Below are 26690 nucleotides of genomic sequence, written 5' to 3' on the forward strand. Positions count from 1 at the left end.
CCACTCCCCCAGGCAGGGGGGAGGGGAGGGGGCCGCCCCTCCTGCCTCCTGCCTCCTGCCTCTGACAGGGCTGTGCCTCTTCCTGAGTCTGGAGAAGGGCAGGGGGTTTGCACGGTCTGTGTTTACTGCATCCTGGCCCCCCACACTCCAGGGGCCCCTCCCCCAGCTGCAGCACCACAGTGAGTACAATGCCGGCGCTAGTTGTTACAATGTATCAGTAACTGAACAGAGTAACATTACAGCAGAGCTAGGTAACCTGACACTTCAGCAGTGGTGGAACTACAATTCCCAGCATGCCTTGTCATCCACAGACTGTCAGGGAATGCTGGGATTTGTAGTTGTTCCGCGGCTGCCTGAACCTGAGCTATATAATAATGTCTGTGGCTACTTAGTGAGTTCAGTTTCCTTACAGGAAATACAGATTATATGTTTTCAGGTTACTCTCAGTGTTATTGTTATAACTCTGATTAATGACACCTCCTGTGGCCCTCAGCCTCCTGTGGCCCTCAGCCTCCTGTCAGATACACATTGGGAAACAAAGTTACTATTCAGACACCATTATTTAGATAGTTAAAATAGATATTAAAATTCACCTTACAAAGGTCATAATGATAAGATATTGTTTCCTTCTCTGCTGTAAACAGGAAGATGTTCTTCATGTTATAACATGGTGATCAGTGTAAGCTCCTGGCTGCAGACACAGCAAAGACCATGTTTAAGTAACAGAAAAAAATCTATAAAAAAAGCCCCCAACATATACCCTTTATGTAAAGATACTTTGGAAAGGAAAAGGTAACGTGGGATTTGGACCTAAAAGGGAAACAGATGCTTGGAAGGTAACAGCACTCTCCAGTTCTACATTATACTGTATTTTATAGACTGTAGTGAACTGTAGTAGTCAGTAGATAATATCATAAATACACTTAGATGATGCAGATTTGCTCGCAAAATGGGAGTAAATTAATAATAAAAAAAAGAAAAACGCAAGCAAAAATAGCGCTTCTGCCCATAGGCCGAGGTGTACATACATACACACCTCCCTGGAGACGGGACCGCAGGATATCCTACTGGTTTACGTCAAATAAGCAACCAGCCCTCTAACAGGTGCACAAGACACGCCCCTTAACAGGTCTGCATCAGCCTCATTTGCATGAACACACCTCTACTGTACACATCCTGTTATCCTCAGTATCTCCATCCTATAACATCACCCAACACTACATCACACTAATTACATCATTACCAATCTGACACAGGTACCTGATCTATATACACATCCTGTTATCCTCAGTATCTCATCCTATAACATCACCCAACACTACATCACACTAATTACATCATTACCAATCTGACACATGTACCTGATCTATATACACATCCTGTTATCCTCAGTATCTCCATCCTATAACATCACCCAACACTACATCACACTAATTACATCATTACCAATCTGACACAGGTACCTGATCTATATACACATCCTGTTACCCTCAGTATCTCCATCCTATAACATCACCCAACACTACATCACACTAATTACATCATTACCAATCTGACACAGGTACCTGAGCTATATACACATCTTGTTATCCTCAGTATCTCCATCCTATAACACCACCCAACACTACATCACACTAATTACATCATTACCAATCTGACACAGGTACCTGATCTATATACACATCCTGTTATCCTCAGTATCTCCATCCTATAACACCACCCAACACTACATCACACTAATTACATCATTACCAATCTGACACAGGTACCTGAGCTATATACACATCCTGTTATCCTCAGTATCTCCATCCTATAACATCACCCAACACGACATCACACTAATTACATCATTACCCATCTGACACAGATACCTGATCTATATACACATCCTGTTATCCTCAGTATCTCCATCCTATAACATCACCCAACACTACATCACACTAATTACATCATTACCAATCTGACACAGGTACCTGATCTATATACACATCCTGTTATCCTCAGTATCTCCATCCTATAACATCACCCAACACTACATCACACTAATTACATCATTACCAATCTGACACAGGTACCTGATCTATATACACATCCTGTTACCCTCAGTATCTCCATCCTATAACATCACCCAACACTACATCACACTAATTACATCATTACCAATCTGACACAGGTACCTGAGCTATATACACATCCTGTTATCCTCAGTATCTCCATCCTATAACATCACCCAACACTACATCACACTAATTACATCATTACCAATCTGACACAGGTACCTGAGCTATATACACATCCTGTTATCCTCAGTATCTCCATCCAATAACACCACCCAACACTACATCACACTAATTACATCATTACCAATCTGACACAGGTACCTGATCTATATACACATCCTGTTATCCTCAGTATCTCCATCCTATAACATCACCCAACACTACATCACACTAATTACATCATTACCAATCTGACACAGGTACCTGATCTATATACACATCCTGTTATCCTCAGTATCTCCATCCTATAACACCACCCAACACTACATCACACTAATTACATCATTACCAATCTGACACAGGTACCTGATCTATATACACATCCTGTTATCCTCAGTATCTCCATCCTATAACATCACCCAACACTACATCACACTAATTACATCATTACCAATCTGACACAGGTACCTGATCTATATACACATCCTGTTATCCTCAGTATCTCCATCCTATAACATCACCCAACACTACATCACACTAATTACATCATTACCAATCTGACACAGGTACCTGATCTATATACACATCATGTTATCCTCAGTATCTCCATCCTATAACATCACCCAACACTACATCACACTAATTACATCATTACCAATCTGACACAGGTACCTGATCTATATACACATCCTGTTATCCTCAGTATCTCCATCCTATAACACCACCCAACACTACATCACACTAATTACATCATTACCAATCTGACACAGGTAGCTGAGCTATATACACATCCTGTTATCCTCAGTATCTCCATCCTATAACACCACCCAACACTACATCACACTAATTACATCATTACCAATCTGACACATGTACCTGATCTATATACACATCCTGTTATCCTCAGTATCTCCATCCTATAACACCACCCAATACTACATCACACTAATTACATCATTACCAATCTGACACAGGTACCTGATCTATATACACATCCTGTTATCCTCAGTATCTCCATCCTATAACATCACCCAACACTACATCACACTAATTACATCATTACCAATCTGACACAGGTACCTGATCTATATACACATCCTGTTATCCTCAGTATCTCCATCCTATAACACCACCCAACACTACATCACACTAATTACATCATTACCAATCTGACACAGGTACCTGAGCTATATACACATCCTGTTATCCTCAGTATCTCCATCCTATAACATCACCCAACACTACATCACACTAATTACATCATTACCAATCTGACACAGGTACCTGATCTATATACACATCCTGTTATCCTCAGTATCTCCATCCTATAACATCACCTAACACTACATCACACTAATTACATCATTACCAATCTGACACAGGTACCTGAGCTATATACACATCCTGTTATCCTCAGTATCTCCATCCTATAACATCACCCAACACTACATCACACTAATTACATCATTACCCATCTGACACAGGTACCTGATCTATATACACATCCTGTTATCCTCAGTATCTCCATCCTATAACACCACCTAATACTACATCACACTAATTACATCATTACCAATCTGACACAGGTACCTGATCTATATACACATCCTGTTATCCTCAGTATCTCCATCCTATAACACCACCCAACATTACATCACACTAATTACATCATTACCAATCTGACACAGGTACCTGAGCTATATACACATCCTGTTATCCTCAGTATCTCCATCCTATAACACCACCCAACATTACATCACACTAATTACATCATTACCAATCTGACACAGGTACCTGAGCTATATACACATCCTGTTATCCTCAGTATCTCCATCCTATAACATCACCCAACACTACATCACACTAAGTACATCATTACCAATCTGACACAGGTACCTGAGCTATATACACATCCTGTTATCCTCAGTATCTCCATCCTATAACACCACCCAACACTACATCACACTAATTACATCTATACCAATCTGACACAGGTACCTGATCTATATACACATCCTGTTATCCTCAGTATCTCCATCCTATAACACCACCCAACATTACATCACACTAATTACATCATTACCAATCTGACACAGGTACCTGATCTATATACACATCCTGTTATCCTCAGTATCTCCATCCTATAACACCACCCAACACTACATCACACTAATTACATCATTACCAATCTGACACAGGTACCTGATCTATATACACATCCTGTTATCCTCAGTATCTCCATCCTATAACACCACCCAACACTACATCACACTAATTACATCATTACCAATCTGACACAGGTACCTGATCTATATACACATCCTGTTACCCTCAGTATCTCCATCCTATAACATCACCCAACACTACATCACACTAATTACATCATTACCAATCTGACACAGGTACCTGAGCTATATACACATCCTGTTATCCTCAGTATCTCCATCCTATAACACCACCCAACACTACATCACACTAATTACATCATTACCAATCTGACACAGATACCTGATCTATATACACATCCTGTTATCCTCAGTATCTCCATCCTATAACACCACCCAACATTACATCACACTAATTACATCATTACCAATCTGACACAGGTACCTGATCTATATACACATCCTGTTACCCTCAGTATCTCCATCCTATAACACCACCCAATACTACATCACACTAATTACATCATTACCAATCTGACACAGGTACCTGATCTATATACACATCCTGTTATCCTCAGTATCTCCATCCTATAACACCACCCAACACTACATCACACTAATTACATCATTACCAATCTGACACAGGTACCTGAGCTATATACACATCCTGTTATCCTCAGTATCTCATCCTATAACACCACCCAACACTACATCACACTAATTACATCATTACCAATCTGACACAGGTGCCTGAGCTATATACACATCCTGTTATCCTCAGTATCTCCATCCTATAACACCACCCAACACTACATCACACTAATTACATCATTACCAATCTGACACAGGTACCTGAGCTATATACACATCCTGTTATCCTCAGTATCTCCATCCTATAACATCACCCAACACTACATCACACTAATTACATCATTACCAATCTGACACAGGTACCTGATCTATATACACATCCTGTTATCCTCAGTATCTCCATCCTATAACATCACCCAACACTACATCACACTAATTACATCATTACCAATCTGACACAGATACCTGAGCTATATACACATCCTGTTATCCTCAGTATCTCCATCCTATAACACCACCCAACACTACATCACACTAATTACATCATTACCAATCTGACACAGGTACCTGATCTATATACACATCCTGTTATCCTCAGTATCTCCATCCTATAACACCACCCAACACTACATCACACTAATTACATCATTACCAATCTGACACAGGTACCTGATCTATATACACATCCTGTTATCCTCAGTATCTCCATCCTATAACACCACCCAACACTACATCACACTAATTACATCATTACCAATCTGACACAGGTACCTGATCTATATACACATCCTGTTATCCTCAGTATCTCCATCCTATAACACCACCCAACACTACATCACACTAATTACATCATTACCAATCTGACACAGGTACCTGATCTATATTTACATTCCTGTTATCCTCAGTATCTCCATCCTATAACACCACCCAACACTACATCACACTAATTACATCATTACCAATCTGACACAGGTACCTGAGCTATATACACATCCTGTTATCCTCAGTATCTCCATCCTATAACACTACCCAACACTACATCACACTAATTACATCATTACCAATCTGACACAGGTACCTGATCTATATACACATCCTGTTATCCTCAGTATCTCCATCCTATAACACCACCCAACATTACATCACACTAATTACATCATTACCAATCTGACACAGGTACCTGATCTATATACACATCCTGTTATCCTCAGTATCTCCATCCTATAACATCACCTAACACTACATCACACTAATTACATCATTACCAATCTGACACAGGTACCTGAGCTATATACACATCCTGTTATCCTCAGTATCTCCATCCTATAACATCACCCAACACTACATCACACTAATTACATCATTACCAATCTGACACAGGTACCTGATCTATATACACATCCTGTTATCCTCAGTATCTCCATCCTATAACATCACCCAACACTACATCACACTAATTACATCATTACCAATCTGACACAGGTGCCTGATCTATATACACATCCTGTTATCCTCAGTATCTCCATCCTATAACACCACCCAACACTACATCACACTAATTACATCATTACCAATCTGACACAGGTACCTGATCTATATACACATCCTGTTATCCTCAGTATCTCCATCCTATAACACCACCCAACACTACATCACACTAATTACATCATTACCAATCTGACACAGATACCTGAGCTATATACACATCCTGTTATCCTCAGTATCTCCATCCTATAACACCACCCAACACTACATCACACTAATTACATCATTACCAATCTGACACAGGTACCTGATCTATATACACATCCCTGTTATCCTCAGTATCTCCATCCTATAACACCACCCAACACTACATCACACTAATTACATCATTACCAATCTGACACAGGTACCTGAGCTATATACACATCCTGTTATCCTCAGTATCTCCATCCTATAACACCACCCAACACTACATCACACTAATTACATCATTACCAATCTGACACAGGTACCTGAGCTATATACACATCCTGTTATCCTCAGTATCTCCATCCTATAACACCACCCAACACTACATCACACTAATTACATCATTACCAATCTGACACAGGTACCTGAGCTATATACACATCCTGTTATCCTCAGTATCTCCATCCTATAACATCACCCAACACTACATCACACTAATTACATCATTACCAATCTGACACAGGTACCTGAGCTATATACACATCCTGTTATCCTCAGTATCTCCATCCTATAACACTACCCAACACTACATCACACTAATTACATCATTACCAATCTGACACAGGTACCTGAGCTATATACACATCCTGTTATCCTCAGTATCTCCATCCTATAACATCACCCAACACTACATCACACTAATTACATCATTACCAATCTGACACAGGTACCTGATCTATATACACATCCTGTTATCCTCAGTATCTCCATCCTATAACACCACCCAACATTACATCACACTAATTACATCATTACCAATCTGACACAGGTACCTGAGCTATATACACATCCTGTTATCCTCAGTATCTCCATCCTATAACATCACCTAACACTACATCACACTAATTACATCATTACCAATCTGACACAGGTACCTGAGCTATATACACATCCTGTTATCCTCAGTATCTCCATCCTATAACATCACCCAACACTACATCACACTAATTACACCATTACCAATCTGACACAGGTACCTGATCTATATACACATCCTGTTATCCTCAGTATCTCCATCCTATAACACCACCCAACACTACATCACACTAATTACATCATTACCAATCTGACACAGGTACCTGAGCTATATACACATCTTGTTATCCTCAGTATCTCCATCCTATAACACCACCCAACACTACATCACACTAATTACATCATTACCAATCTGACACAGGTACCTGATCTATATACACATCCTGTTATCCTCAGTATCTCCATCCTATAACACCACCCAACACTACATCACACTAATTACATCATTACCAATCTGACACAGGTACCTGATCTATATACACATCCTGTTATCCTCAGTATCTCCATCCTATAACACCACCCAACACTACATCACACTAATTACATCATTACCAATCTGACACAGGTACCTGAGCTATATACACATCCTGTTATCCTCAGTAGCTCCATCCTATAACATCACCCTACCAGAGCCGGATTTAGACCTCATGGGGCCTCATAGCGCTATATTTATTTCAGCATATCATATACCCCTATAGTTGAGTAGTGGAATAAGCTATGCGCTGCCGCTGCGCAGCATCAAATGGGGTCTGGCCATATCATTGGGGTGTGACTTGCATAGTTGGGGGCATAGCTAGTAGGTGTAAAGAGCTAGGCCCCCCTCCTACAGAAAAAACCCTACATTGCTGCGCACACCAGTGGCAGAAGTGTGCATCGCCCGTGGTCTTGTAACTGTAGTTCTGCAGTTAGTTCTTTTTAGAATTCCTTATACGCAAATATATTTCTTGGTTTTGAATGTCATTGAAATGATTGGTCCTTGGCCATTCCTGCCAACAGTCCCCATTATCCCAGAACAGTCCCTCAAGAGCATGCTCTATTTGAAATGCAGTGTGGACTTGCCCAAAATGGCATCGTTAGGGCAGATCTGGGAATATTTTAGTGGATTGAAGGAGTTGTCTTAGATTTGCAATTGGATTTATTGCAGGTTTGTCTTGGCCTTATCCTACCCCTGACCCCAAGTTTGGCTTCAAAGGGGAAACCTTCATGTCAGGGTCCAGTGAACAAGATCATTATGATTGTTATTATCTGGCCTCTAATAAGGCCTGTGATGCTGGCGGTTCTGCTTAATGCAGGTTTCACCAACAAACGGGGCCCAGTAAATCCATAAAACGGCGTAAAGATGGAAAGAAGAAGACAGTTTAGAAATGTAATAAGCGGTTTACACAGTTACTTTTTCAAGGAATGCTCAAAGTTTTGGAAGCCAGAGGAAAGTCTTGTTGTATAAGGGAGAGTGTATCCAGAAAACGTTCCTGTGAATGGGAGCAGGTAATGATTTCGAATAGAGTGATGGGGTTGAGTTGACACTTTGAGACAAAGTAAGGGATATATTTTGGTGGAAATTTGTTACTGGTTTAAGGCCTATATAATTATTATGTCCTGGTGATAACGCAGCAATAGACAATCTAGTATCACCACAACTGAAGAATAATATTTTGCCTGGTGATACTCTGCTCCTCGGACATACGTGTGGTAGCAGTTCGAGGACTCTTAGCCGCTCGACAGTCTTTGATCAATCTCCTCATGCTGGAACTAGATGCCCGGACCTTGGTTTCCAGTTGCTCTTTTGTTAACGAAAATAAAAAGAAGAAAATGCTTAAAATATAGAATTGATTTGGAGCATTTCAAATAAATAAATCCTTTATTGAAGTATTCTCCCCTGTTCTAGCCGTTCTGAGATGGTGATAGTGTTAGACCACGGCGGCACTTGTACAGTCACTGTGAATGGTAAATAGGCTTCCCCATGATTTCTGCGTCTCCACCATCCGGGGGCCTTGTTAGAGAATACAGTGCTTTTTTTGTTTTTTTTCTTAAAATGGACCCCCAAATATGGTAGTAGAAGTATTTTAAATTATGTTTAAATTATGTTTGGTAAAGAACAGGCAAACAATGTAGGGACTGACAGAGCGGAGCCTTGTGAGGAAAATTAGTCTAGACGCTGCAAATCTGGATAGTATAGACTTCAAAAGATGGGAACGTGATCATTTGGTGGAGCTGTGAATGTGCAGCATAGGCGAAAGGAGGATTCCAGTCCCAATGTCTTTGTCTCCTTCCAAGCCTGGAGCGGTGAGTGAATTGGAGACCACATTCTGGAAGGACTGAGGCCGTGTCTGATTGTGTGAGTTTCGGTCATTGCCAGAAGCTGTTTATCAGGAATGTGGGAGGGGAGGTTAGTTTGTTAAGCTGGGTACACACTACACAGTTTTCATCCAATAATCGGCTAAATCAGCCGACATACGACCTCTCGTTCAAAAGTCGGGTCAGTGTGTGCAGTGACACGATGGTCGAAAGTCTGCCCAAATGGACGATTGTCGCCTCATTTGGTTGGTCGTACCGTTTAATATTTTCGTTCCAATCTCGTTTCCGCTGTGTAGTGTGTATAAACTTCCGACCGATCCACAACAGTGAGTATGAAATTACAGTCATTGCTCACGACAACATGGCTGTAAAAAGTCGCTAAAGGGACTTCCGCTCTTCCCTTTATCGTCCTAAATAAGGCTAGTGTGTATGCAGTCCATGGACCGAGCGATCGGAACATCGATCGCATGTAAAATCGCTCGGCATAAAAAGTTGGTCGAAATTTCTGTAGTGTGTACCCAGCTTTACAAACAGAGCGTGGATTCCGTAGGATACCTTTAGAGTATTTGGAAAGTTATTGGAGTCCGGTGATGTGTTGGAGGGTTGCTGGGTAGTGTGTAGAGACCTGGATTTGGTGAGATATTACCGGCTGCTGGAAGCAGAAGGATTGAAAGGTAGAAGAGGTAACTGTAAGATTTGGTCTTATTTTGTGACGTCAGGTTGCGGATATTACTGTTAAGGAACGGAGATAGGAGTAAGGAGGGGTGTGATGCAGGGGGGTGAAGGGTGTTGTAATTCTAAGGATAATGCCGTGGAAGGATTCTAGGAAACGCAGTTTGGTAAATTGTTGGATTTGAGAATAAGTGGCAAATAAACATGGAGAAATAAAATCAGTGAGTTACTTTGTCCGGGGGGATGAGAGAGGTGGACGCAGGTTCTGAAAACAAATGAAGTTAGTTGCTGATTGTCCTCAGATGTTGTTCAGTGTTTGTTCACCGATGTTGATTTCCCAACACTTTGTAGGAAAATCACTTGGAGAGAAAAGCACAAATGCACACGCCCCCTAAGACCCCACTCCCAGTATATGCCCCACCCCCTACACTGACCCTTACATTATAATAAAGCTTATTTATATAGCCAGCCACATGTTAGAAACTCTGTGCCTATTGCAGTATCATAACATTTGCATATTTGCTTTTAGGTTTGTATCACACATAACATAATGCTTTCTGACAGTTACATCCAGGGAGCATACCCTGCTTGCAGTCAGATAAGGTATCATAATCAAGTGATAAAATGAGGTCTGGCATGCTGCCTTCCTCCTCCACAGGTATCAGAGATATACAGCTCTTTATCTCCTCATCCTGCACAAATATTGGGCACCGAGACAGAGATTACTTCATGTTCTGAGCTGGTTAAGGATTATGTTAGAGGGAAGCTTTGTAGACCTGTGCAGCAATGACAGGATTGCAGGAATTAACTCGCACAGAGCCTTGGAGATCTCTTTAGTAACAGATGAAAGTTTTCTGTGTACATAACCACTGAGGCAGGTCTCTTCTCCGCAGGTCTCCGTCCTTAGACATCTGGACACGTTGAGGGGACAGCATGGCCCAGGTCGGCAGAGAAGTGGATGACTTCCTTATGTACTTCATTCTGATGGAGAAGATCCCCGTGGGCACTCGGGCGGTGGAACCCGGCAGATTGTGCTGCATGAGCGAAGAGTCGTACATCCAGAGTGTGACGGCGGACCAGAACCCCGCACATTCCCTCAGTGTCTCGGTGATGGAAGATAATGTCCATATAGATGCAGATGTCAACGTGCTGCACCCCCTGAGCAGGAAACAGGCTGCTCTTCTGGTGGCCATCCCCAGCCCAAGAGAGCGGCTATGCTGCTTTCTGGATAGGGGTCCTCTGGATCAGGCTGTGCGAGCCGAGGTCGGGCAGCAGGTTCTAGTGGAGCACGAACAGAAGCTTTTCCCTGCCCTTCTACATTATGTGGGCAGCCTCCTGAACACCAGCACCTTGTTACCTCCGGTCTACTTCGGAGTGGAGCTTGAGGTACGTGCACTTGGGGTTTCCTAACTTTATCTTTTCTAAAGCAAAAAGTTGGAAGTGTTTTTGTAGAGAGCAGATATAAATGTATGTAAATGAAATATGAATTAATTACTTCCAGCTAGTGGCGTATTCTGCTTTCTATGTGCAAAATGGATCATAACCTGAGAAAATCTATGATGTTCCATGAAGGCGAAAGGTGACTATAGGCACTGAACTTGTTCATATAGGCCCTCTAGTTGTTCCTATAGCAATGCTAAATAATGGCCACCACGTTACCATGACCACTAGCTAAACTAACCTGGGCCCTCTCCTCCTTTCTGCGCACCCCCCTTTTGTATAATGATTGCAACATATCTGCTAGAGACCATTAAGACTGCGCCCAGGAAAGCTCCCATGTGACAACACTGTACGTTATAACTGCGGTCAGAGATGCTCTCTAGTTACTGGAAATCTTTCTTATGTCCTTATCAGGGTTTCACTGTAGTAATTTAGTAATTGCAGCTCTGACTGTTTATGGGAGCTCTTATCTCCAGGAACCTGTTTTTATGGGAGGGTACAGCCCTGATACAGTGCACTTATGGTGCACAGGCTGATTCAGTATAATAACATTTTGGTACAGCGTGATGGGGGCACAGGCTGGCGCAGTGTTATGTGGTATATGTGATTTGATATGCTGGTCATTTGTGAAGTATAATATAATTATATAATGGCTCTTATTCAGTATGATGCCATGTTACCTCCCCACCTAAAATACTTTACTCTGCTTTGTACAGAACACATTCCTTTCTGCAGTTTAATTTCCTTCATTTCCAGGAATTGAAACTTATCTTTTCAATCTTGATTATTGAGGTTTCTTATCATTTTCTACTCATAAGATCATATATATTTTTAAGCATAATTCCTTAGGTAGCTAAATAATTTTGCACATAAAGATGTACCAATGTTATAGTCACACTTTCCCAGTCATTAACAATGGTTGTCTATTCTCCCGGAATGTCTGGGAAACTCCTGATTTAAGGGATGTTCTCCGAGACTCCCGGATGGACAGGCAATTTCCCGGCAAAGACGCTTGTCTGCCTGTAAGGAGGGCTGGGGCATGTTGTGATTACTTAAATCACGTCTTTATGTGCTGCCCACCACATTGAACATGGAGTGCACAGGTGAGGGGGATGACACAATAAGCCTCACCAGACAAATTGCCCACAGGATGATACAAATAGCGTCATCATGGAGATCTGGTCATTAAGACTTTCTCTCCCATCCACAAACTTGACGTTTTCTGCAGAAAGATGAGCTTCACTCTCTTAAGTAAATTTTTTTTAAAAAAAATATGACAGGTTGAGTACTGTACAGATTTAGCAGAGTATAGAAACGTCAGTTCTTTCATGTACATTGTGTGCCTCTAACACAGTTTATGTATTTGCTGTTGGCATTTAATATGTGTTACTCCTGTGTTACCTCTACTTATTAATATTGTGGTTATTCCACAGGGGGAAGGTGAAGGCAGAGGTGATATGGACGGCTCTTATAAAGGTGTAACGTTCTTCAAATGTAAGAAGAATAGTGGTCTCCTCGTACCATTCAACAAGGTCCTCTTCTGTGGAATCCCACCGCTGGAGGAAGTGGGAATCCCGTCATTAGACACAAGTTCATCGAACACTGTAAATTCAGGGGACAAAGCTGCATTCTTCGTTAATTCCTCATTAAAGCGAGGATTAGTCATATCAAGTAACCAGACAGCTGCTCGCTTTGTGGAGGTTCTACCGGTAAGGACATAACTCACAGAATGCTACCTGTGATAACCTGCAATCTATATCGGAGTCATAGGACAGTACTGGTGCAGTGTCCTATGTCTGTATATAGTGTAATAAAATTGTATTATGATCATGTCCAGTGGTCAGGTCATGTTGTGGTGCAGTGTCCTATGTCTGTATAGAGTGTAATAGAATTGTATTATGGTCATGTCCAGTGGTCAGATCATGTTGGAGGTGTAGTGTCCTATGTCTGTATACAGTGTAATAGAATTGTATTATGATCATGTCCAGTGGTCAGGTCATGTTGGAGGTGTAGTGTCCTATGTCTGTATAGAGTGTAATAGAATTGTATTATGGTCATGTCCAGTGGTCAGGTCATGTTGGGGGGCGTAGTGTCCTATGTCTGTATACAGTGTAATAGAATTGTATTATGATCATGTCCAGTGGTCAGGTCATGTTGGGGTGTAGTGTCCTATGTCTGTATAGTGTAATAGAATTGTATTATGATCATGTCCAGTGGTCAGGTCATGTTGGGGGGCGTAGTGTCCTATGTCTGTATATAGTGTAATAGAATTGTATTATGGTCATGTCCAGTGGTCAGGTCATGTTGGGGTGCAGTGTCCTATGTCTGTATAGAGTGTAATAGAATTGTATTATGATCATGTCCAGTGGTCAGGTCATGTTGGAGGTGTAGTGTCCTATGTCTGTATAGAGTGTAATAGAATTGTATTATGGTCATGTCCAGTGGTCAGGTCATGTTGGGGGTGTAGTGTCCTATGTCTGTATACAGTGTAATAGAATTGTATTATGATCATGTCCAGTGGTCAGGTCATGTTGGGGGTGTAGTGTCCTATGTCTGTATAGAGTGTAATAGAATTGTATTATGATCATGTCCAGTGGTCAGGTCATGTTGAGGATGTAGTGTCCTATGTCTGTATACAGTGTAATAGAATTGTATTATGATCATGTCCAGTGGTCAGGTCATGTTGGGGGTGTAGTGTCCTATGTCTGTATAGAGTGTAATAGAATTGTATTATGATCATGTCCAGTGGTCAGGTCATGTTGGAGGTGTAGTGTCCTATGTCTGTATAGAGTGTAATAGAATTGTATTATGGTCATGTCCAGTGGTCAGGTCATGTTGGGGGTGTAGTGTCCTATGTCTGTATAGAGTGTAATAGAATTGTATTATGATCATGTCCAGTGGTCAGGTCATGTTGGGGGGCGTAGTGTCCTATGACTGTATATAGTGTAATAGAATTGTATTATGGTCATGTCCAGTGGTCAGGTCATGTTGGAGGTGTAGTGTCCTATGTCTGTATAGAGTGTAATAGAATTGTATTATGATCATGTCCAGTGGTCTGGTCATGTTGGAGGTGTAGTGTCATATGTCTGTATATAGTGTAATAGAATTGTATTATGATCATGTCCAGTGGTCAGGTCATGTTGGGGTGTAGTGTCCTATGTCTGTATAGTGTAATAGAATTGTATTATGATCATGTCTAGTGATCAGGTCATGTTGGGGGTGTAGTGTCCTATGTCTGTATAGAGTGTAATAGAATTGTATTATGATCATGTCTAGTGATCAGGTCATGTTGGGGGTGTAGTGTCCTATGTCTGTATATAGTGTAATAGAATTGTATTATGATCATGTCCAGTGGTCAGGTCATGTTGGGGTGTAGTGTCCTATGTCTGTATAGTGTAATAGAATTGTATTATGATCATGTCTAGTGATCAGGTCATGTTGGGGGCGTAGTGTCCTATGTCTGTATAGAGTGTAATAGAATTGTATTATGATCATGTCCAGGGGTCAGGTCATGTTGGAGGTGTAGTGTCCTATATCTGTATAGTGTAATAGAATTGTATTATGATCATGTCCAGTGGTCAGGTCATGTTGGGGTTGTAGTGTCCTATGTCTGTATAGAGTGTAATAGAATTGTATTATCATCATGTCCAGTGGTCAGGTCATGTTGGAGGTGTAGTGTCCTATATCTGTATATAGTGTAATAGAATTGTATTATGATCATGTCCAGTGGTCAGGTCATGTTGGAGGTGTAGTGTCCTATGTCTGTATATAGTGTAATAGAATTGTATTATGATCATGTCCAGTGGTCAGGTCATGTTGGGGTGTAGTGTCCTATGTCTGTATAGAGTGTAATAGAATTGTAATATGATCTGTTCATATGAGAAAAATGTGGTCCTCAGGGGGTTAATTATGTATAATTTGTTCTTCATGAGAGAAAGAAAGCTTGTTGCACATCTTCAGTCGGTGACAGGACACCTTCTGGGGCAGAGGATAAAGGGTCTCCTATAGAGTTAGGGTCTTACACCTAGGCAAGACCATGTTACACAGCAGGGGGGGGGGGTAAATTTAACATAGATTTATAGTTGGGAGGAGAAAAGTCTTAGCTCACTCCTACACTGCTGTCTAAAGGTAAAGTTGCGCAGTATTGGTGCGCTAAATGAAGGCGGTATTTTCTCTGTATACGAAAAAAATGCATTTGCAGCTGTTGCATCTGAGCATGGTTTTTTGGGGTGCAAATTTGTCCCCTTTAGGTGGATTGGCTCCTAAGTTTAAATTGTGGCCCATTTCAAATAATGTAAAACAAAATTTAGGAAGAGAGGAAAGTAACAGAGAAGACAGAGGTATATAAACATATTGGGCCTGATTCATTAAGGAAAGGAAAGCAAAATCAATGAGTATCTTTGGACCTCGGCAAAACCATTGGAGGGGGAGGAAAATATAAAATGTGAGGACAGATTTATAGTTGGGTTAAACCATGTTCTAGATCAACTTTTAATATCAGTGTAAAAATAAAGCTATCAAGTATTTGTGTCCTACATGAAAAAACAGCCAGAATTTTATTTTCTTGTTTTACTTTCCTTAATGAATCTGGGTATAAGGATCACCTCGTACAAAACGCTTACTTTGTATCAGAGTGAATCTTGTGAATCTTCTGGAATAAGTACTGTACATGAATATTGAGACATTTTTGATGCATATATTATTTCTGTTTTAATACATAAGTGTACATGACAGTAGAAACAGCTTTTTAATATATTGTCATCTTTCTCACTCTCTGATGTCACTCAGATTAATTGCAATCCAATAATCCCCACTGTATCATATACGGATATTTGACCTGTGAGGTCTGTAGTCTGTATAAAACTCCCGGCTTTTATCCCCTTCTACATATTTACACTATTCTCATTATTTCTGATGGCTCAGTGACCTCAGACTGTGACAAAGATAAGAATATATTTCACAGTTCTTCATGTCCTACCAGGAATCTTACCACACATATATCAGATGGAATCTATGCACCACATAGATCTTAATATACTTGTTTAGTGAACACAAATCAAATATTAACTTCTCCACTTGACTTGGTCTATATACCAATACATCTAGTACACAACTGTCATACATTTTCTCCGATATATATGCAATGGGATTTCAATGTCTGTCTGCCGCCTGTAAGCTATCTGAATCCGTCGTGTAGTCTATAACTTCCGTCCACTTCAGGGAATACTAACGCTCTGCTTTGTTCCAGCAGGAAGACAACGTATCGGGTGAGTTCCTGAAGATTCCGCTGGATTCTATAGTAAAGGAAGAGATCACAACTCCTAGTACAATGCACCATATACTGTACCGTCGTTTGTCTGACATGATTATGCAAATAATCAGCTACTTTTGATGAGCTGTCATTTTCGAAATATACTATGGATCTTTCAGCCCATACCTCTCGCACTGGGTATTCAGACCATTACTTAGGATGGTGTCTGCATAGATTTTTGGAGATATGTATTTTCTGTTCGGCATATGGGCACATATAGGCAGATCGAACCTCATTTACAAAGCGCCCTGGATGTCATTGCAAATCTCTTTGTGCTCACATGGCCCGCCCGACCATGAAACCATTAAATACCACTTTTCAGTTTTTATACTAAAATACTGCAGTGAGGTTTAGCCTAATTTATAGCTTACACTAATTATGAGAGTGGGGGGACTCGGGGACTGTCTCTATTGCGTGCGGCACATTTCTGTCTTTGAGCCTTTTTTTTGTTTTACATTGGGCAAAGACTCTTACAAAGTGCACAATGCGTCCTAAGTCTTGGGTGAGTCCGCTGTGACGTGTGTGCCAATGCCAATGCCAGTTCCTCTGTTTTTTTGGTAGATAACCAGACCTCTGCCAGTGATTGGAAAAGCCCCAATAATGGGGAGAAGGTGAATGAGAACTTTAGAGACAGAAATCTGGAGGTGAACTCTCTGGTACAGATCCAGTATAAAGAGCAAGAACTGGCGTTCGGTATCATCCGATGGTTGGGGTATTTGCCCAAAATGGAAGATACAATGGCTGGTGTGGAGCTGGTGAGTTTCCAGAAACTGTGGCTGGTATTGTTGTAGCATTAGATGTCGTTATCCATGATCAATAGACGTTATCCATTAGTCCACAAATGCAACTGTCTGTGTGGACTTATATAAAATATACATAAAATGTGTTGCAAGGCATTTACCCCAAAGATGTTTTTATGCATTTATCGTTTCCACTTCCTGTCCCTTCTCGTTGTCAGTGGAAGTTCCTCCATTAAAATTGCATTGTGTCCAATTGTAAAGGAGACGTCAGATTCATCAGGAATTCTAGTAGATTAAAAAGATAATGACAGAAGACCTTTTCTGGGTTTGTTTTCAACTTCAAAGCTAAGGTCTGAGAACTGTGAGCAGAAGACAACTTTACTTACATTGGAACCAGTAAAAAATATTATTCCTGCTTGGTTATAATAGAAACAAATCAGTATTGGTTGGTTTAAAGGCATCAGTGTGTTTTTTAGGTGGGATAACAACGGTGGTACTGAGAATATACTTTGCTTCATGAAGTTGTATTTTCTGTGGTCTATCTCCTGGGAACTGAGCAGTAGGTGGTCACTAACGCGTCTTCTCGCCCATGAAGGAAGAAGACAAAGGCTGCACCGATGGCAGCTGGCTCAGTTGCCGGTATTTTTTCTGCCCACCAAAACGAGGAATTTTTGTGAAGTTGAAAGTTTGCCAGCCGGATACTCGCTTCTTGTCCGGTAAAGACGGTCAACCGAAGAGCTTGGAGGTCTCAACTCACAGTGAGTCATCCTGGGCTGGATGGAAGGAAACCAGTAAAACTTGCAACTGTATTTATCATCTCCAATTTCTCTTCCTTTCGTATTGAAATTATTCCCACCATTTTAACTGGAATCTTTTGCCTGGTAGGGATTGAATTGGTATAGACGGGGGAATTTCAGGGGTTGAAGCAGTTTCAGTAATGTCCAGTTATGTCTACATAATGTCCTAAAAGACAGCTATAAAGTAATTTGATAATTTAATAATGAAGTGACCCAGTAAGTTTTCATATCAGAGTCAGGATACAGAGACTGTGAAACGCGCTGGGTCCACAAGTAAACACATTTGCTGATTGTTACAGGAATATATGAGAGTCAGAGTGTACAGGGGAAGGTCCCCCCCCTGCAGGAAAAAGCTGCGGTGGATGTACTAGAAGGAGATATGAGGGGCATTCAAGGTCATTGTAACTCCTGCTACATGGATGCTGCACTTTTCAGGTAACTCAGGGGCGGTTCCTACTCTGTGATATGCTGAGCGTGGGTGGAGCAATACTGCATGATGCTAATGACTAGTTGCATAATGTTTAGTAAATCTAATTTGCCGTATCATGCTGTCAGGTTCTCTGGCACACCCGAGGCAAAATGCGGATGCCAAATAAGTGTCTGTAACCATAATGTTTCATACAGCATCTGTACACTTTGTCTGTGCTTTATGACTATAATATAATTATATGCCGGTGTTCAGTGGGTGTAAAGGCTGCCCAAAGATCTCCAGCTGCTGCTTTGACATATATATCTCTGGCCAAGACTTTGAGGCAGTAATTTAAACCACTAAATGCTGGGTTTGATAGGGTGTGTGCGGCGACTCAATTGTTGGCACCCCTGTTATACGGTGCAGCCACGAGCAGACGCTCTGTACTAATCACAGTCTTGCTTTGTGTCCTCTGTCTGTAGTCTCTTCTCCTGCAGCTCCGTCCTGGACTGTCTGCTCTTCAAGCCTTCGTCTCTCCCAAACGGAGAAATCCAACAGACGCTACGAGAGGAGATTGTCAACCCCCTGCGCAAGTGAGACCTTCGCCCCCCCCCCCCCCCCCCTCTCTCTCCCTCCCTCCCTCCCACGTCTGCTTCTTCTGCAAAACACTAATTGTAGATAGCAGGATAGTAGCATGAATGTTGGTTACAGGAAACCTTGTAACTGGATTGGTTCTATGGGTTGAAAATAAGATCCTGATATTGGTGAACAGTTTCCTGTGTCTGGGGTTGTGTTCTCTGTACAGATCCTCTGGGCTCTCTCGTATGGTCAATCTGGTGGTATTTGATATTTCATAATTCCTGAGACATTAAGCATGAAAATGCTCTTAGAACGGCAGCAACTTTTACTCTTTAGTTTGTGCTTATGTCATAGCCGTAGTCACCGTTGTTTTTGTTGTATCTCCCGTTATTTATGTCAGTTATTCGATGTCCTGGGGGCAATGTTGACGCTTTGGGGAAAGATGACGCAGTTAAAGTTCAAAAAGTCGTGTGTCATAAATGATATTTAAATTCTGAATAAAATAAGTTTTGTGGAGTAGAGACTGGCCAGGTAAGGAATTGCCATTAATTATATCGTACTATGCAATAATATATAATAACCCTCCTGTAATACACTTGTGGCTATTTCCTATGTGTGACTGCAGTTACCTGTCTGTTCTCATACAATTATTATTCCCTTATGTACTGAGATCCAGTGTCCCAGTCTATTGTAGTATTCATGTATCATGTCCGATCTCTGTAGCTGTGATGTACGGTATTAAGCGGTTTCCTTACCTGCAGGAAAGGCTTTGTGTCCGCGGACAGTGTAATGATGCTACGGCACCAACTGATGCAGGAGAGCCAGTGCCCCAGCTTCACCACCTCCGAGAAAGGTCATTATACATCTATATATATATTATGAAGAAGTTTGTTTTGTTTGTTGGCGAATATCTTCCACAGCTCTCAAAATAAAGCTGTCAAGTCTTACACAGTTATTTGCTGTCAAAGAAGGACCCTATTACACCACATAGTGACAATGCTGTGTATTGAAAACATTATTTTTTAGTTGTAAACAAATGTTTGACTGCCTGAAGGAAACCTCACCACAACGCGACATAACGGCAACACGACATAACGGCAACACGACATAACGGCAACACGACATAACGGCAACACGACATAACGGCAACACGACATAACAGCAACACGACATAACAGCAACACGACATAACAGCAACACGACAAAGGACAAAGCAACAAATTTTAAAGTCTAAATACCACCCTTTGTCTATTTACCAAATAATTTGTGTGTATATATGTGTGTATATATGTGTGTATATATGTGTATATATATATATATATATATATATATATATATATATTATTTATATCACCCGGTCTCTTCATATTCAGGAGACATAGGTGATAAAATGTTGATGGTTGTTTCCTGGGGTTGCGCTAATGGGAAGAGTACCGGTAAAGTATATTTTTGGGAGATGTTTGTTATTTTCCCGATATAATGACCATAAAATTAAAAGTTATATAATTTAATTTGCTGCCTTACAATAAGTTTTACATTTTCTGAAGAAAAATGAAACTGTATAAAATTTCCTTGGTTCCATTTAGAATTCCCAGAAAGTTATTCCCCGGCTGAGCCAAAGCTGCACACAAATGCATTAGTCATTAAGGTGCAAGCTGTGCCCCGTTCATGAAGGGGTTAAACAATATTTATAAACCAGGGGAGGGTGGGGGGTAAATATAACGCAGCTACAACTACCAGATACACCGCCATGTACTTACCTGATATAATGCAGCTGGCTGCGCTCATCTGTACAAAGAGTAGACTTGTATTGTGTATGTGCGGAGGGTTATCATTAATTATATCGTGCTCCCTTTATATAACGCCAACTTCCGAGGCCAGAACCACTGTTAGTAAGAGTGGGTTATAGAGAGGGTGATCTATGATGAATTAAATATATTTCAATGCATTTTTGTGCAGAGAATGTACTTGGAGGGAAGACTGACAATTAGTGTATAAATATATATAACATCTGCTAGTTTAAGTCTTTACACTTTGACGTGTTGTATGAGCCTATTTGAACTTTATAAGATTCAACTCTTTTTATTGTATTACTCTGTTGCGTTTTCCAGCCATCACATATATATACTTCCCGTTATTAGGTTTATTTAGACATCAGTGACTTAAAGCACCACTAAGTCCATGTGCGCTGGTCACTGGTTACCACTGTTAAAAAATAAATCACTTCCTCCCCACTCAGTTAAGGACAGCTGAACTCCCTGATACATCAGGATTGTATCTTAGTAGGACCTGAGGCAGGTCAAAAATCTCACATGACACCAATGGCCCAGCCCATGTGCATCTAGCCACCAATCCACACTGTGCATTTTTACACACAAGCCCTCCAAGTTGTCAGTCACTCTGTGTCTGTCAGAGAAGTCCCTCCCACCGAACTGCAGAGGAGTGAGAGGGGACATGGTATGTAGTCATGTATTAGCACTCCAGTTAGTTCATGAGATATATATATATATCTACTATATAAATGCCTAGTGTATGTATGTATGTATATATATATATATAATATATATATATATATATTATATATTATAATGTGTTTTTGTTTTACTGGCATTGCGTCTTTCTCTTTAAAGAAATTTTGTTACTTCAGTACTTCTAGAGCTTTCATTCTTCTCTTCCCTCTCAGACCCAGAAGAGTTCCTGAACTTGATCATGCATCGTATCCTGGGAGCGGATCCTCTCCTGAAGCTTCAGTAAGTTAGAACTCCAGCCATCGGTGACTATTTAATGACAGAACTGACTTTAGAATTTATGAGAAGCTTTGACCCGGGTGACGCTCAGCTGACACTTTGTTACAGATGTGATATTTCTATGGATTGAGCTTTGCTGATTGTTCCCTGCAGGTCGGAGGGTCAGAGGGTGCAGGAATGTTACTGCTACCAGATCTTTATAGAGAAGAGACAGGAGTTGACCGTACCCAACGTCCAGCAGCTTCTGGAGCAGTCGTTCCACCACTCTAACCTGAAGCTTACTGAGGTGATGGGGACAGCCGGGGGAACCTGTGTAATGATGGGGTGCTGTCTCTTACTATTGAGGGTGATTTGATCAGCACCTTCCTCATGTAGTCATTGACCCGTCCATATATGCTACAATTCAGTCATTCAACCAATCATTGTACAGTGTTTGGTCTCGTCTCACCCAATCAGTATGAACTGGATCTGATTTAATTACCTTTGTGTGCTGGTCACTAGTTACCAGTGAACAGTACACTTAGCAATATATACCATAAATCGTTAAACTTTTAAGAACAGAAATCTTTGTTGACCTATCCACAACTTTTAGTTGCCATTTTGCCTTCCTCCTCCCTCTCTACTGACCCGAGTAGCAGATAGGAATGAGGGGGTTCACAGCACAGGAGAACTGCCTCTCCTCTTCCATAGTACCGTATGTGAAGCTCTATCAGCACTGCTAAAGAGGTTGGGCATATTGAGTCCTACCAAACTGACTACTGGTGGCTGCCAGCCTCAGGTAATGGTGGGTAGAGGTGGAGGTACTACATAGTGTTGAAGGGAGTTATCTAGAAGTGGACAATTCCTTTGCACCCGCCACCTACACAATGTTGAAGGGGCTATTTTGTGAGCTCAATCAATATTCCTAAGAGCCGGGGGCGTTACTGCGACTCAATCATTGGCGTCACTTGGGCACTTTATGAACAAATAGCGACATGCATACAACGTATCAGTTCACGTGGAATCAGTGCCTCGTGCCTCAGTGACATCACTAGTTATTAATAAGTTAATATGTTGCATTCTGATGAATATCGGTTCCCCCCATAACATTCTAGGTGACGTGTGAGCTTTATATGTACAAGTAGTACCTCTCGTCCCCCAGTTGTGGTTGGGAATGTACAAATAATGACCCATTTTATGTCTTTATATACGAGGCACCGTACACTACAGGGGAGAGGGCCCATTAGACCACACAGCGATTAGCTGTGACATTAGATCATTCATTATATTTATAATATCCTTTCCCACCAGGTTCCGTCCTGCTTCATTATCCAGATGCCGCGATTCGGGAAGGATTACAAGATGTTCAGTAAAATCGTTCCGTCTCTGCAGCTGGACATCACCGATCTTCTGTACAACAGTGAGTATCACGCCCGACATGTCTACACGGAAGTTGATGCACACGTGTGTCATGTATGTGTTGCACCTGACAGGTCCCAGGGAGTGCGTGGTGTGTGGACATTTGGCAACCGAAGAATGTGCCGATTGCTTCAAGGACGTGATCCTCTCCGACCTCGGCACCAAGCAGTATTGTACGGTGTGCTGTACGCAGGTAATGTGTACTTAATACAGTGTCATAAACAATGTACTGTGTGTGTAAGTCTGTGTTTGGATAATGTCAACTTTATCCAGACACCATTGGATTTTTCCATGGGAGCAGCTAGCAGCTTGTTCCCTGATGTCATTTGTAGTACGTCAGCGATGCACAAGGCAGGGGGCAGTTATGTGGGCTGACCAGTGACATCATTGGGGCAGGACATCTTCAGACAGGTGCGCAAAGCGATAGATGCCCAGCAGGTGCCCACTGTATACTTGCTAGTCGGTAGGCTGCACTCTCAGCACCCACAAGGGCATCTGCTGCATTGTGTCGGAGGTGAATTATAGGCACCTCGTGTGACCTCAGAAGTTCGTTGGACATAGCTAAGCTGCTTTGCATTGTTTCCACGTTCTTACCCATCTACAAACTGAATTTCATGCCGCGACTCTGGTGCATTTTCTTGTACGTATTGTGTGTCTGATTCTTTTCCATATCTACCCTTAAAGGTTCACACTCATCACAAGAGGAAGGATCACAAGCCTGTCCCTCTAAAGGTCCCTGAAGGCTTCCCGAAAGCTCAAGGTCTGCACAAGATCCATCGGGAGACCCTGGAGCTGTTTGCCGTCTTGTGCATAGAGACCAGTCACTATGTTTCCTTTGTGAAGTACGGGGCCGAGAAAGACCGATGGATGTTCTTCGACAGCATGGCTGACCGTTATGGTGAGGATAAATGGCCAACAGTGTAACACAGCGCATGTGACTCTGCTACCAAATCCTCTTCCAGTCTTACATGTCGCCCTCTGATTCTTACAGGTAGTGAAAACGGGTACAATATCCCCCGGGTCAGTCTTTGTCCTGAGGTGGCCACTTACCTGTCTTCTCCACTGGAAGAACTCCTCAACCAGAACCCCCGTGAGATGAAAGGAGTAGCCAAACGTCTCTTCTGTGATGCCTACATGTACATGTATCAGAGTAAGCGGATGGCCCTCTATAAATGAGATGATTGGATGCTGCTCTGTGTCATGTGATTGGATATTACAGGTATCGGGGATACCAGATGGCCTTTTTTGTTCAAACTGGTCCTTTGACCATGAATGTGGACCTGTCTGCTGGAAATATATCTCAATGCTTACGATTCCATTTGGAATTATACTGGAAAGAGGTCACCCCTCCATCTCCCAATGGATTTCTAATCTTGCTCTTTCCCTGTCCTAGAACGAGCAATGTCTTTGACAAGTAACATAATTAACATAAACCCAGCTCATCTGTCCCATATAACCACATTATGTCCTCGGATCCATGTATATGAAGACTGTTCAATGTAGTTAAACTACCAGTGGGCCACATGGGAGCTGTTGATGGTTCACCTATGACCCCAAATATCTGTATGTCACATGTTAAGATTTGTGACACCAGAGACGACTTCCCAAGTTTATGTTGGTGCCCAAGCAGTGAGCCGGTCCAGGACTGAGTGGTTATGACCGTAACTAAACTGATCGCTTTGTAAACACTTAAATTACTTTTTGCTGGTTGCACAATGAGGATCACAGAGTACATTCATGTTCTCACGTAGTCTGTGCCCTAAGAGCAGCACATTGCCACTCCGCCGTATTGCCTCCTATCAGCCGCTTAGCGCAGCTGTCCACATGTGGGAGGAGTCAGGGTGGAGATACGGTGCACATTATGCTAATAAGATTTATCAATCCATAGGCCACACTCTCCCCGCATCTATCAGGAGTAATATCCTCCACCACATCCATCAGGAAGGAGATGTTACATCTAGATAACGTGCAATGAATGTACAGTACTCACATTGTTTCTATGTACAGTATAACGTGGCCGTTCATTTTCTAGACTTTTTGGAAATCTCAGGGAGCTGTAAAGATATTTGCTACGGCCTAAATAAAAAAAAAACGTCTGCAGTGTGCTCGCTAAACGGCGGAACCGTTTTATTATTGTGATTGAGAAAATAGTGCAGAAAATGTAAATGTTTAATGTAATCGGTGTCGGAAATAATTTCATTAAAAGAATAATCAGCCCATAGTAAGTGTATCGGCTGATCTTTATGTAATAGATTTATTTCCTCAATATTTTTATTGGGCAGTACGGTGGCTCAGTGGTTAGCACTTCTGCCTCACAGCGCTGGGGTCATGAGTTCGATTCCCGACCATGGCCTTATCTGTGTGGAGTTTGTATGTTTTCCCTGTGTTTGCGTTGGTTTCCTCTGGGTGCTCTGGTTTCTTCCCACACTCCAAAAACATACTAGTAGGTTAATTGGCTGCTATTAAAAATTGACCCTAGTTTATCGCTCTCTGTGTGTGTGTATATTAGGGAATTTAGACTGTAAGCTCCAATGGGGCAGGGACTGATGTGAGTGAGTTCTCTGTACAGCGCTGCGGAATCAGTGGCGCTATATAAATAAATGGTGATAGTGATGATGATGGAGTATTATCTCTCCCCTGTAGGTGACTGTATCCCAGCTCTGCCCCCTACCTGGTAACCAACAATATGCAGGCAGTCCCCCCCCCCCCCCCACCCCAAATTGCTGTGTGATCACCGGCCCTAGTGCCACAAGTCTGAAAAGTATTTGGTTTACTTT

General features: G+C 41.6%; 1 protein-coding gene across 2 annotated transcripts; it reads left to right on the forward strand.

The window, feature by feature from the left end:
* On the forward strand, positions 1-25099 carry LOC142158034 (ubiquitin carboxyl-terminal hydrolase CYLD-like). Of its 2 annotated transcripts, none has more exons than XM_075211613.1 (15): positions 1-179; positions 11386-11878; positions 13366-13641; positions 17184-17199; positions 17805-17998; positions 18579-18741; positions 19080-19215; positions 19672-19782; positions 20530-20621; positions 22452-22518; positions 22669-22801; positions 23806-23914; positions 23988-24106; positions 24598-24811; positions 24905-25099. In XM_075211613.1, the coding sequence occupies exons 2-15, from the start codon at positions 11426-11428 to the stop codon at positions 25087-25089; spliced, it is 2268 nt and encodes a 755-aa protein (XP_075067714.1). In that variant the 5' UTR covers positions 1-179; positions 11386-11425; the 3' UTR covers positions 25090-25099. The 2 variants fall into 2 exon arrangements, with proteins under 2 accessions (XP_075067714.1, XP_075067713.1); XM_075211612.1 differs by having other exon boundaries at positions 2-179; positions 17181-17199.
* The last annotated feature ends 1591 nt before the right edge of the window (positions 25100-26690 follow it).

Source organism: Mixophyes fleayi, chromosome 5 (genome assembly GCF_038048845.1).
Source record: "Mixophyes fleayi isolate aMixFle1 chromosome 5, aMixFle1.hap1, whole genome shotgun sequence".
Lineage (NCBI taxonomy): Eukaryota > Metazoa > Chordata > Amphibia > Anura > Limnodynastidae > Mixophyes > Mixophyes fleayi.